The sequence below is a fragment of the Oreochromis niloticus genome, linkage group LG9 (genome assembly GCF_001858045.2).
Source record: "Oreochromis niloticus isolate F11D_XX linkage group LG9, O_niloticus_UMD_NMBU, whole genome shotgun sequence".
Taxonomy (NCBI): Eukaryota; Metazoa; Chordata; class Actinopteri; order Cichliformes; family Cichlidae; genus Oreochromis; species Oreochromis niloticus.
This window is the reverse complement of record NC_031974.2, coordinates 33,507,810-33,522,462: the sequence shown is the minus strand read 5'-3', so window position 1 is coordinate 33,522,462 and position 14,653 is coordinate 33,507,810. Positions and strand designations below refer to the sequence as shown.

General features: G+C 42.6%; 2 protein-coding genes across 2 annotated transcripts in view; one reads left to right on the top strand and one right to left on the bottom strand.

Annotated features, from left to right (window-relative positions):
• The window catches only part of plppr4b (phospholipid phosphatase related 4b), a 55,361-nt gene extending 43,474 nt beyond the window's left edge, over nucleotides 1-11,887 (top strand). The window contains exons 6-8 of the mRNA XM_005456477.3: nucleotides 5,558-5,615; nucleotides 8,563-8,736; nucleotides 9,319-11,887. Coding sequence (XP_005456534.1) covers nucleotides 5,558-5,615; nucleotides 8,563-8,736; nucleotides 9,319-11,016 — 1,930 coding nt within the window. The 3' untranslated portion in view covers nucleotides 11,017-11,887. The remainder of the gene's footprint in view (nucleotides 1-5,557; nucleotides 5,616-8,562; nucleotides 8,737-9,318) is intronic.
• LOC112847800 (syncytin-A-like) overlaps nucleotides 1-14,653 on the bottom strand; it is a 670,150-nt gene that overhangs the window by 594,690 nt on the left and 60,807 nt on the right. The gene's annotated exons all lie outside the window — the stretch shown is intronic.

Genomic DNA, 14,653 nt, shown 5'->3' with positions numbered 1-14,653 from the left:
AGGAAGTGGTCTAGTGTCACAAAAGCAGAGATATCAAATGCATGATGTGAAAGGGGCTGTCATGGCTACTGGACGGACTCACGCGCAGACAGTTCTTTCTTTGTGAACAAAAGGAGATTATTTATTTACAACAGGGATCACCTCAGTGCTATATACATGTACAGTGAGTTGGGAGGGGGGGTCCAGGGCTCCAGGGAGAGAAGGGGGGGAATCCACACACACGCTTCCTCTTCCACACAGTCACCGCCACAGCTCCTCCGCACACACGCACTCCTCTTCAGCCGCACTCGCTCCAAAACTCCACACACGCTGCCACACCCGGGCAGGTCCCGTGATTTGGTCCAGAAGAGGGATATCTACACACAGAAGTCAACGTTAGTTTCACAGCAAAATACATACAGGGATTTCTTTTGATAATGCCGAGAGCACGAACTCAGGAGGTTCAACGTTCCAGCGGTGAGCTGCTCTGTGCCACTGCCTTAAATAGCAGCTGGGGAAATCAGCCAGATCAACAGCAGGTGGAGACAATCACACAGGTGCGTGGGCCAAGAGCGAGAGCCCGTAACGAGCTCCACCCAGGCAGAGAGGAGGAGGAGAGACAAAGAAAACAAAAAACAAAAAAGAACAACAACAAAACCTGTAGCCAGCGTGAGCCAACCAGAGAGACACGGGGACCGTGACGGGGCAGCTGCCAGTAACCTTTTAGTAGATCTAGTTTTGAGACAAATTTAGCTGACCCACTCTATCCACGCAGTCATCCACGCGTGGGAGTGGAAAGGAATCAGGTTTGGTAATGCAGTTCACTTTGGGGCAACCATTACAGAAGCATGGGGTTTGGTTAGCCTTTGGCAGCAAAGGTGAAACCATTTTGCGAGAGTCCCAAAAGGTTGAATCTGTTCATCTGGACGTTTTCAGTGGGACAAATGTTTCGTCACTTCTTCAGTCTCAGCTGACTGCAGGTTTCTCCAACATTAGAAACAGTACATTTGCACAATGACTGAAACTCGCACCACTGAAAGAACAGAATAGAATAAGATAAAATAGAATAAAGTACTATACAAAATAGAATAAAATACTTTGTTATATTAGGAAAATTGCACTTGGTAATATTGCACATAGGACGATAGTTACCACTGTGTATTGGATGTATGTGTGTGTATCTGTCAGACCATGTTGTAGAGTCTGACAGCAGTTGGAAGGAAAGACCTGCGAAATCTCTCCGTCCCACACCGTGGGTGCCGCAGTCTCCCACTGAAGGAGCTGCTCAGTGCTGTCACAGTCTCCTGCGTGGGGTGGGAGATGTTGTCCATCAGGGATGACAGCTTAGCCACCATTCTCCTGTCACTCGCCACCTCCACTGGGTCCAGAGGGCATCCTAGAACAGAGCTGGCCCTTCTGATCAGCCTGTTCAGTCTCTTCCTGTCCCCAGCACAGATGTTGCCACCCCAGCAGACCACACCATGAAATATGGCCACCACAGAGTCATAGAAGGTCTTCAGGAGTGGGCCCTTCACTCCAAAAGACCTGAGTCTCCGCAGCAGGTACAGCCTGCTCTGCCCTTTCCTGTAGAGGGCGTCTGAGTTATGAGTCCAGTCCAGTTTGTTGTTCAGATGAACACCAAGGTACCTGTAGCTGTCCACAGCATCAATGTCCATACTTTGGATGTTTAGTCGTTACAGTGGAGGATGTTTGTGCCTGTGGAACTCTACCACCAGCTCCTTGGTTTTATTGGTGTTGATCTGGAGGTAGTTCTGCTGGCACCAGTCCACAAAGCCTTGGGTTAGTTTTCATCAGTGATGAGGCCGACTACTGCAGAGTTGTCAGAGAATTTCTGGAGGAAGCACTGGATGGAGTTGTGGGAGAACTCTGCAGTGTAGATGGTGAAGAGGAACCGTTCCCTGTGGGGCCCTCGTACTGCAGACAACCCTGTCACAGCCCTGAGTTCTCATATACTGTGGTTGATCGGTGAGGTAGTCCAGTTCCCAGGTAGTGAGGTGATGGTCCACTCCTGTGTTCTCCAGCTTGTCCTTCAGGACTGTGGGAAGAATGGTGTTGAAGGAACTGGAGAAATCAAAGAACATGATTCTCACAGTGCTCCCAGCGGTCTCCAGGTGAGCGAGGGAACGATGTAGGAGGTGAATGACGGCATCATCCACTCCAGTGCCAGGCTGGTAGTCATGGTACTCATGGCCATTGATCAGTGGGCTTTGATCAATGAGTTTTGATCAGTGGTTGTTGATCAATGGTCATGACAATATGCATATTAATGATCAGGGTACTGACCTCAAAACCCATTGTTCTTTCAATGGGCTGGTTTCAGTCATTGTGCAAATATACTGTTTATAAGTGGGGGAAACCTGCAGTCAGCTGAGACTGAGGAAGTCACCTGGACATAGCTGGACTGGCCATCGGGCATACCGGGCATTTGCCCGGTGTGCCAATGGTGATTTTTCGTTTTTATGGGCCAACGTTTTTTTGTTTGTTTTTTTTGCAACGGTATAAACAATGAAAGGTGGTGGATTGGCCAATTGGTCATGATCGACTCTGGGTTGGACCAATTACAGCCGATGAGGTCGAACTTTAAAGTTCCGTATTTAGGTGTAAAGGAACGCGATTTGTCCCGAACTTCAGCAAAAATAAATAAAAAAAAGACACAAAGCTGGAGTTATTCTGTCTTTACGCTGCAGCTGCCTCTCCTCTCATTCTCTCCCTTCTCTCTCCTGTTGCTACTTCAATCATGAAACTGATCAATGATCAGCTGATTGGCTTTTCTGTCCTAAGTCCCGTCTCGTTTGTTTATCGCCCACTTTGCGCCAAAAAGACGAAACCAGCGTATGTCACACTAAACAACAGCAGCACGTTTAAGCTTGATCAGTTTTTGTTATAATTTATTTAATATAGGGTGACCAACTGTCCTCTTTCCCCCGGACATGTCCACTTTTCACGTTCTTTCCGGAGTGTCCGGGGGGATTTTTGAGATTAATGAAAATGTTCGGGTTTTCCTATAGAGGACCCATATGTGAAATGTCATCCCCGAGCTGCTGCTTTGTGAGTGGTTGTTCTGCGCTCACAGATGGGACAGACAGCACACAGCAGCACACCTGGTGATGTTTAAAAGATGCCAAAACACGACAGTAGCTTTTCAGACGAACTGCAAAAGAAATTTCCTTCGTACCGTCCCGTGTACTGGAAATTTTTCTTATACAGATGAGGCCTTATTTATGTACCATTATTTCATTCCATTGGTTTTTAAGTTATTTCTTTGCCCTTGTTGACATGTAAAAGCCTATATCATATTTTTTATTTCACAATTCATTAACTGCACAGAGAAGGCCTCGTTTAAATATGTTAACATTTTCTTTCAGCAAACAGTATTATTAAAGTTCTTCATGACTGGGCCAAGTGTCCTCTTTTATGGAAATCAAAATATGGTCACCCTAATTCAATATTACTTTCTAGTATCAGCTGATGTTTGCTGGAACCACAGCCATAAAGGTCCTGGTCAACACACAGTTTCCCTCTCAACAGATATCCAAACCGATATCTGGTGAGAGGGAAACATGAAACCAGGAGATGTCCTTACTGAATCATCAGAGCTGAACAGGTGATGGAGAAACAGGTTTACCTTTTAGGTGACATGAATGAGTTGAAGGGAAGTTATGAACTGTTTCTGAGAGACAAATAACACCAGGATCCTTTTCTATGTAGCTGACAGCTGGTAACTGTGCAGGGGCGGGTCTAGCAAAGTTTTGCCAGGGGGCCAGGTAGGGCATTAACAGGGAAAGGGGGGCACAAAGAAATACTTTTCTTTCTTATTTTTAGTAATGTCTTGTTGACTCCTGGCATACAGCTTGATGTCATCCATGTAGAGGAGGTGGCTAACGAGTGTGTTGTAACTTTATTGCAATCTATTTGATTTGATAACAGCATTTTTGGGTTATTTTGTAAGTTTGTTTTTTTGTTTTTTTTTTTGCCATCAACAGATTTATTGAGAGCTGTTTATTATTGATTTAAATTTCTGCCAAGAAAGAGCATTTTATGCATATTATTAGAAAACTGCATTTCCCAGAATCCATCTCTATTTGCAGTAGAGATGAAAGGTACTCAGGTTTAGCTAGAAAAGGAAAAGTTCCTGGGAAGCCATCATATATCTTGCTCTGATGTCAGTTTTTTGTGTTGTACACCCCTTTTTTGAAGTCTCATATGCAGACTATTGTTCCTGTCCATTTTCTTGGTTAAGTGCATTTGCTACAACAGACTGCACCATTCCACACTTGGTATCCACAGCCAGTCTTGGTAATGATCTGGCTGAGGGGCTTCAGACCTATGCAGAACAGCAGTGGGGACAGTGCATATGACTCCCCCAAAAATGCAGTATTTATGTCATGAGAACTAGCCAGAGCAGTAATGACAAGAAAAATGATATCATATTCATTATACAAGAAGGAAAAAAAATTTACATTGGAAAACCAACTGGAAAAATCAATTTGTCATCAACGTGATTACAATTACCAGTAATCAAGTAACTTGACCAAATACTGAGGAATACCCAACACCAACTGGAAGGAACACAATTATTCAACATAAACACCAAACTTCACGACCAAACTTCTCCCCCCTCTGAGAGAGGCAGTGGTCTGTTCCTTCCTGCATGTGTGCCACGAGCCAAGGAGGGGCTTTTTCTGGTTGCAGTAGAGTCCAGTTGCCACAAGGCCTCGGGAAAACTCTTTGCTGATTTTCATTTAGTAGATTATGGTCCCACCAGTGACAGAAAGGAAGATTGGTTGGTATGTTTTCTTTGGACCTATCATGTGATCACATCTGTGATAAGGACGCTACAACTGGTTCAAAGGAGGCTTAAAATGATTATTGCACTCCAGCTTTAAATATAATGCATATGTCTTTTGTATTATTCATTATGTTTTGTATTGAACCCTCAGTTTTTAACTGACATACATAATACTTGTGTTACAATGAGATTAATGCAGATATAATTATAATGGTTATAAGCTGTGCTATCCGTTTTCAAACCCTTAATGCAATTTGTATGAGACCACAGATGTTGCAACTGTGCAACTACGTTTTCAGGATGAATGCACAAACAAATCATACAGCTCCATGAATGCACCAACACGTGCCACTGTGCACATATGCAGAGTCAGGAGTTAGCATGAGGTTTGAATATCAGGAGCTTTGAGAAGTAGGTCATGGATGGAGCAGAGTGAGAAACTAGGCTACAGATTCACTTTGCTTCTGTAGCACTCTGCAGTTTATAATGCTAGCTTAATTTGGTTCAGCTTTGTTTATATACAACAATATACAACAGCAATAGTTGCCTTAGGCAAGCATTGTCTGTATGGTTCTATGTGTTTCATTGGTACTAAGGTAAACATATGACTGCAATGTTACAGAGTTTTGGTTCAGTCATTTAGTCCCTAAGATAGTGTGTAGGATTTTGTTTTTGATATCTCAGGCCAGTTGTGTTTCTTTTCACCTCCTGCTTTCCTGCTGAGGTGAACCTTGGATGAATTTGTTTTTGTTCTTTTGTCTCTTGCAGGAAATCCTTCCCATCACAGCATGCTACTCTGGCATCCTTTGCTGCTGTCTATGTTTCGGTGAGTGATGTTTTGAGCTCGTGCAAACGGTAATCCCCAATGTTACAGCAGAAGTCCCTCAAAATATCCACTTCTTAGGAACAAAGGACACTGTTGTCTATTTGGCTTAAGTTAAATTGAAGATTTTTTGTTATCTTCTTAATTTTTATATCAGTTACATAACAAACAACTCTACTCTTCTCACCTTCTGTGAACCAAACAGGCTTTCTTTTCAGTTGAAATGTATAGTGAGTTTTTCTTCTCATGGAATATGTCTGTGAAGGTTCTCAGTCATCCAGGTTATCCTAGTCTAAGGAGCTCGGAAAGAAAAGCGTCTGGACAAAGAGTGACTGTGGTGTGAATGAGACACGGCAGGTCCAGGGATCATAGTTTTGAGCCATTATATTTAGATCACATCACACCACAACACACACCAACCCCTGAGTCCCCGTGTTTTAACTCAGTGGGCGTGATTAAGGATGCCGTGCAGGTGCGTCCGCCCTCAGACCACGCCCCACCACAGTGACCTTTGTCCCTAGATGGACAGTCGAGTCCATCTCGAGGGCACAAGACTCGGCTGTGCATCTAAAGGACAAAGGTCACTCTTTTGAGTACGCCAATGTTCACATGTTGGACAGAGAAGACAGATGGTTTGAAAGAGGAGTGAAAGAAGCATCTATGTCCACTGCAAATGACCATCTTTGAACATAGGCGCTGGTTTACGACCAGTGTTGGGCAAGTTACTTTGAAAAAGTAATTAATTATAGTTACTAGGTATCCATCCATCCATTCGCTTCCGCTTATCCTTTTCAGTGTCGCGGGGGGTGCTGGAGCCTATCCCAGCTATCATAGGGCGTGAGGCGGGGTACACCCTGGACAGGTCGCCAGTCTGCCGCAGGGCTAACACACAGGGACAGACAACCATTCGCACTCACAGTCACTCCTATGGGCAATTTAGACTAATCAACCTATCCCCACAAACTGCATGTCTTTGGACTGTGGGAGGAAGCCGGAGAACCCGGAGGGAACCCACGCAAACACAGGGAGAACATGCACACTCCACACAGAAAGACCCCGGCCTGATGGTGGAATTGAACTCAGGACCTTCTTGCTGTGCGGCAACAGTGCTAACCACAGTGCTGCCAAGTTACTAGTTACTTCTTCAGAAAGGTAACTGAGTTGGTAACTGAGTTACAAGATTGTAAAAGTAATCAATTACTTGAAAAGTAACTATTGCGTTACTTTAAAAAAAATGTTTAACCTTCTGGGGTCCAGGGTATAATTGGCCATTTTTTACCACTTTTGATGTTTCCGTCTACATTTCACCTTTAAAAACTATTTATTTGCCTTGTTTGGTATCATTCTTTTCAGCACAACCTCACGTGTCTGAATTTACAGTTATGTTTTCATGTTGACATACTGTGTTAACACAATTGATCTAAAATTAGACAAAAAACATAAAATCCGAGTAGAAAAAGTTATATTTTTTACTGTAACAACCACAAACGTGCTCGCTAGCGCTGTGCTTAGACAGTAAACGTGACAAAACTATTCAGGAAAAACACGCGTATATATTGTTTGTCATGACTCTGGTTTTACGTGGCCTATCAACACAATTAAAAACCGTTATATATCACCTTGTTGCTTTGTCATCTTGAAGTGGTCATGTGATTGGCTTACCACAACTACTTTATTCTTCCTCAGTCAAACAGCAGCACTCATGTGATTGTTTTCCCTCTTAGCTCCAGGTGTTGTGCCAAAAAGTGATCGTCTGGCAGAAAGTGATCACAACACAGCTTCAACCGTCTGTTTGTTGAAAAATAGTAACGCGACCGCGCCACATTTTCTTGTTAGTAACGGTAACGGCGTTGTAACGATAGAAATAGTAATTAGTTAGATTACTCTTTACTGAAAAAAGTAACGGCGTTAGTAATGCTCTAGTCCGGCATCTCCTGGTGTAGGTGTCCTGAAGCGGGGGGAGAGCAATCCTGCAGCAGCGTTCTGCTGTACGGATCACTCTCTGGAGAGCTTTTTGGTCCTTCACACAGCTGTTCCCAAACCACGATGTCATGTTCTGTGTGAGGATGCTCTCCACAGCGCCTGTATAGAAAATCCTGAGGATCTTTGGAGAGACCCTGAACTTCCTCAGTTGTCGTAGGTGATACAGGCGCTGCCTAGCCTTTTTGGTCTGGACCTGAATGTGGGCAGACCATGTCAGGTCTGAGGAGATGTGGACACCAAGATACTTAAAGGACTGCACCCTCCCCACTGGAGCTCCATTAATGATAATGGGCTTGTAGTCTCTGTGCTGACTCCTTCTGAAGTCCACTACCAGCTCCTTGGTCTTGCCGACGTTCAGCTGGAGGTGGTTGTCCTGGCACCATGATGCCAGATTCTTCACTTCGTCCATGTAGGCCGCCTCATTGTTGTTGGAGATGGCACCCAACACCACTGTGTCGTCAGCAAACTTCACAATGGTGTGATTAGGTAAAGGCTCAATAGGGGGTCCATGACCCTCTTGGGGACACTCCCATAGGGCATAAATCTGGGACTCTCCACCATTTGCCCTTAGAACTGAAGAAGCTTCTCGGATGAAACGTCTTCAAGGAAACTTAAAGAAGTCCAGACGCTTTTCTTTCCGAGGTCTTTGGACTCCTCATGGAAGATGCTTTGAGCAGCTAAAGTGAAAATTGGTGTATTTAGACATAGGAAAAACGCACTTATATTGGTGAATGAGACATATTGCATAGAGTGCAGAAATTGTGCAAAATCAATTTTATCAGCTAAAGCTGAGTGTAGCTTCAGCTCATTCCTTAGCTGTGCACTCCATAAATTTGTTTTTATTTTTGGGGGGAAATGGTATTTTGAGACAGACCCACAGTATGCTGCCTCCCTAAGCTTATATGACAAAAACCAATAAGCTTATATAAATAAATAAAATCAGTATTGTATTTGCCGTATGTTGCAGATGTATTTCAACAGCACTCTGACGGACTCATCCAAGCTACTTAAGCCCCTGCTCGTCTTTTCTTTTATTATGAGTGCCATCATTTGTGGCTTGACCAGGATTATTCAATACAAGAACCACGCAATTGACGTCTACCTGGGTTTTCTACTTGGAGGTGCTGTTGCTGTCTATCTGGTATGGTATTAGATGTTGTTTTTGCCACTAAGGGTACAGATGTTCTCATCATAGTAAAAGATTATGTTTGGAGACATGTGTTAGCTGCTTTTAAGTTTTCAACCAAATTAATTTAAATCAAGGTTAGATACTATATCAGGTATGTATGATATTTAGTTGGATTGAGTTAGACAATCACCAACGTCAGTGGGATTTTTTCTCACATCAAAGCACTCCATCAAATAGTCTCATGAAAGACTGGGGCGTTGAATGTAGTATAAAGCATTGAACCGACTACATTGTTCACAGTGTTATGGGTGGGATTAAGGGACCTGGACTCATCCAATTCAACAATAGACCCATCCTGAAGTCCCATGAGAAGTATTTTCTGTGTTTCCCTCATTTATATACACACTTGAAATCACTTGTAATAAATAGAAACAGCAGTATTACTGTAGTTGCAAGGCCCTGCCCAAATTACACTAGCCTATCCAAAATCAGAATCCTGGTATCACACATGAAATCATATTAATATTATATTAGTATTACATTAGGTTTTAAGTAAAAGAACCTAGAAGTGTTTCTCTGTTTCTCTGTTCCCAGGGATTGTATGCAGTTGGAAATTTTCAGTCTAGTGAGGAGACCAGCAGCAGTCCTCCTGCACTTGTGCACTGCCCACCTTGCTCCTTGCCACATATTAGCCAGGAAGCTGTCCTCAACCACCTGCAAATGAAAGCTAGCGTATCTGGGGAGCCTACCATCCCCATCTCCCACTCCGAGGGTCTGCTTCACCGAGGTCTTCAGCAGCAGAGGCCCGATGGAAGCCTGAAGCGCTCTAGTGCAGATGTGGAAGTGATATCCCCACACAGCCCCCACAGCAAAGATGCCATGATGACCTTTAGTCACACTCTCCCTCGGGTCCACACCCCACAGGCTATGGCAGCATATGAAGAGGCAGCTAGACGCCATGCTGCCACCCTCCACCATGCCTCCATGGACTCTAGCCGCTCAAAGCAGCTTTTGTCTCAATGGAAAAGTAAGAACAACACTCATAAGTGTTCTCTTCAGGTCCCAGACTCATTCTCCTCGTCTGTAGACTCGTCATCAGGGCAGCCCTCCCAGCATCCACACCATCATGGCAGCATGGAACTCCGATCAAGCTCTGAGCCATCTGCTATGGGTCTGAATGGTGGTTTTGATGCCCATGCATATATGTCCAAACTGGCCACAGGTGCTAGTACCACTTTACCCACTAACTGTAGTGGTATCACTGGAGGGGCTAGGATAAACATGCAGCCTCGACCCGGGTCTTCTCAACTGGTCCACATACCAGAGGAAGGTCATGAAAGTTATGCCATCTCTGAGAGGACATTGGGAGGAGGAGGAGGAAATGAGGGGATGTCAACAACAAACAGCACAATCCAGGCTACCTGGCAAAGAGCTGCAGAGAAGACTGCAACCTGCAGGACTAATGAAAATGGGCAGAATCCCCAACCTCGAATCATGCAAGTGATTGCTATGTCTAAACAGCAAGGACTTCTACAGACCCATTCGAAAAGCTTAGATGAAAGCAGCATGGGGTGCAACAACACCGGGAGTTTCCAAGGCTCTGCTCACTACAGGGCACTTACTGATCAAGACCCCACCAACACCATGGGGCCCAGCTCATTGGGCAGCACATCAGGCAGTATATCAGGGAGCACTGGTGCAATTGTCAGAGTAGAAGCCCACCCCGAAAACAGCAGACCAGTGATCCAAGCTCCATCTACAGATGGAAGTGGAACATGGAGGTGGCGATCCCTGGATCACGGCACTGGAGCTGGTGGAGGTACAGAGACCAGTGGTATAGGGGGAGCATCAAGTGGGTGTTTGAGGCAGTCTTTTGAGCTCAATGATCTGAACAGAGACTCAGAAAGTTCTGACTCAATACGGGAAGGATCTATTGACAGAAAGCGTGCCAATCACATTGTTACTACCACCGCCACCATTAGCACCCCACCCATAATTACTGTTCACACGCAGAAAACTGGGCAGTCAGAGCAGAGGGTTCAACCACAGGGCCTCTCTACTATAAGGGTAACTCCAGGTGATGGAAGCACTTCTGGGTCTGGAGGAGGTGGTGGCAGTGGTGAAGGTGGAGAGAGTGCTTCAGAAACCCCTTCAGTCACCTCCAGTCGAGAGTCCACACTACAAAGAAAAGTCAACAACATCATCCTGATTCCAGAGAGAGCCAACAGCCCAGATAATGCTCGGAATATTTTCTACAAGGGAACATCTATTACTCCTGTTTACAAGGACTAAAATAATAAAAACTGCTGAGATGCAACGATATTTTTAAGGAATCCCCAAATTTACAACCTGCCAATGTCTATATGATAATAAAATAAAAGAAAGGGTTTTATTCAGCATGATTTTTGTAAGTGTTTACACTGAAGCACAACCTTTTAAGTGTTGTAGAAATCACTGTGTACTTTTGTGGTCATTCCCTATTGTAATGTACATGCTCTGCCAGTGGAACCTTTTTATAGTGTTTTGGATAAAAACATCCACAAAAAAAGTAGCACAGAAACAATGAAAGTGTAGCAGACTACTAAAAACACTTGTATCGTAGCTGTAAAACCAATGTTTCGTTCTCTGAACTGTAAATACTGTGTATGGTGCTACACCCCAAAAAATGGTTCACGTACTACATGACATGTAAAATACCAATAGATGCAAAATGTAATATTTCATGAAGAGTTAAAGAATGACATGTGAAAGAGAGAACTTTTATATTCTGTCTCTTTTCTGTACAAATTCCACATATTCAACGAAACACTGTTTAAACCATAAGTGTGCTTAGCATTCCTTCTGTAGCTATGACGTCAAATATGCTGTGACTTGCACTGAAATAAGTGTTTACTGTACAACGTATATCGTTAACCCCAATTTTGTCTTTATATCCTTTACTTATATTTGGGCCTCCACGTGGGTCCCAGATCTAAAGCACAAAAAGGCAGCAAACTGGTGAAACCTTCTTCTTTATACTGTGAGGTAATTAGTAAATTTTTAAAAAGGCAGTGCGATCAACCTCAAGTCTCCTTCCCTACGTGGCAGGTTGATTTAAATTGTCTTTGTAGCTTTTAGTGAAACACTTTAACATTTTGTTCACAATAAAGAAACAGAATATTCAGCGCCTTGAGTTTGGATATAAAAACCATGTCTGCAGTCCCTAAATTGCCCACATGTTAAAAGGCTACAGCACAGGCCTGGGTTTGAATGTGCTCCAGGTTCCTGCATGTCGTATCCCTTCTCTCGACCTGCTTTCCTGTCCACTTTCTCCATAATGTCCCAGCAAAACAAGGGGAAAAAAAAAAACTCTATGCATTTTCAGGCACAGATCTACAGCAGTGCAAAAGCATGTGTTGCACCATAATTTTAATGTCATGTAAACTTTGTTAAAATTTGAACGATAACTTCTGAGGTTATTTTACATTTAACACATCTAAAAGTAATTTTAATTACTAGTTACTGGATACAGACACCTTAACAAATCCGATCTTTAAGTGATGATGGGATGAATCCTGCTTCCGGGCCCAAACTCCTTTGCATTTAATAAGGCTTTTGTGTTTTAAACATGTTTTAATGCTTTGTATCTTGTTCTATTTAATCTCAACAAGCCCCTAAAAACAGTCAGTGATCACTGTCGGCTTCTCTCGGTTTTTATTACCTCTAATCATATTAAAGCTCACTTTTTAAAGCCTTACAATGTAACTACAGCCCAGCCCATGCAGCAGTATGTTAATGACTAACCTCGTATTGTGGATGGATTATCTCAGTTGTTCTCCTGACTGAAGTTTGGTCCTTTTACAGCATCCTGCCATGCGATTGCATTTGTCCCTAACCATCGGGAACCCTCACATTAACGTTTATCGAGTGGGAAAAACTTAGCGTTCATCCTCCAGCTTCACTGTGTTTATGTTATGCTAACATAGCTGTGTCGCTAGCGATCACGTAGCACATCATTATATAGCAGCTAGCCCAACTTCAGTAACCCTACAAACGTCACTGCTGTTTAGTTTCCTGTCTTCATTTATGTTGGAAGTGATAGCAGAGCTGTACGTTTGAACTGTTTCAGAAATCTCTCAGTCAGAACATGCTATATCATGTTTAGGTGGAAGCTAGCGAGCTAACTTCCTGCTAACTTCTAACTCCGTTAAATTTAATAAATCCTGTTTTCATGGATGCCTGGATGTTAAACTTAATTGTTACACCTGGTAAAGCAGCAACGCTGATCATTTTATTAAAGATGAAAGAATTTAGAGAGTTTTTCAACTCTCAGTGATGCTGCAGTGTTCGTTTGACTTTGGGACCTGAAGCGGAGTTTGGGCCCAGACAGGGCAAATGACGTCAGACTTAAAGACCAGATTATACTGGACAAACAAAGTAACACACAAAGTAAAAGTTGTATGTACTTTATGTTATGAATGCTCGATCCACATAAGAGCAGATATAAATGAATAAAATGGGTGACAATCTGTGCTTTGCTAAGTGACAATCACTTTTAGAGATGTTTTTTTTTTTTTCCTGGAACAGGACTAGTGATTATTTTAAGTATTGGTGACCAACAACTGGAGTATTTACTATGAAAGCATGGAACATTTCAAGTTAGTCACATAAGATATACAACAGTACACACACACACACACACACACACACACACACACACACACACACCAAAACTACAAAGAAAATTGAATAAAAATGTCAAATTTCCAGAGACCCCACAGGATATCTTATGAAAGAAAAAGTGTGAACAATCAGTGCATACAGATGTTTTTAAAATGACTGAAGTTAAATATAATTAAGATAAAAATTCAGAACTTTAAATAATTTACATTTAAATTCTAGATCAATCTAAATAGATGCTATCTATTGTGCCTTGTTACCACCCCAGTGAATTAATTCATGATTTGTGCATCTCACAAAAGAAATTAATCATTGATACAAAAGTATTTAGAAAAATCGTCTACTCTAAATAATAAAACAGTATTAAACAAACAAAAATTAAAATAAGTAAAACTGATGGCCTTTGCATTCACTTGTAGCATTGCCCAAAAGCCTCAGATCACTGTCTTTTGTTTTTTATATATACATATATATATATAACCCTCATTTACAGGTGCTATGTGTAACAAATTTCAAAGAAAATTGTAATACCTCAGTATAATTATCATGATGAAATAAAAACCTCTGTGATTTTGCTGAAGAGAGTAAGCATGTAAAATGTGTGGACCAATCTTTCCACAAATGCAGGAGCAGCATCATGTTTGTTGGAAATTTATTTTGTGCCACTGAGTAATTTATTTCTATCAAAACTAATCTAAGTACTTTTCTTTAATACTCTATTCTGTGTAGAAGATCTCCCGGACTGGGGCCTTTGTCGGTCTTGGCCTTGTTTTTTTTCCCAGTCACAGCAGTCAACTGAATCGCTCTTAGTCTGGCCCTTCACCCGGGACCAAATGCCTTTAAAGACCCTACCACAGGGAACAAAATTCCAGCGACACTGGGATCACTGGGACATATAAATCCCTCTACCATGGTAAGGTTGCTGCTCACGGAGGGGCATTTCTATCTTTGCTATCACTGTTTGTATGTTGCCATTGTACAACCATGGTACGTTCTGGACAGGTTACCAGTCTGTGATGAGGCTAAAAGGCTTCAGTGCTATTTTTTGCAAATATTTTCTTAACACCAAATCTTGCCAAACGACAAAACATATGAACATGTCTTCAGAACTCATTGGCACCACATAAAAATGCCATTTAAATCTTTTTCCATATTTAAGGTAAAGTACCATACTTCAGACCACAAACCTTTCCTAAACCCAACTATGTACATTTTGCAAACCTACCAACAGAAAAGTTCCCAAAGTTCCCAAACATGAACTACTGTCTGA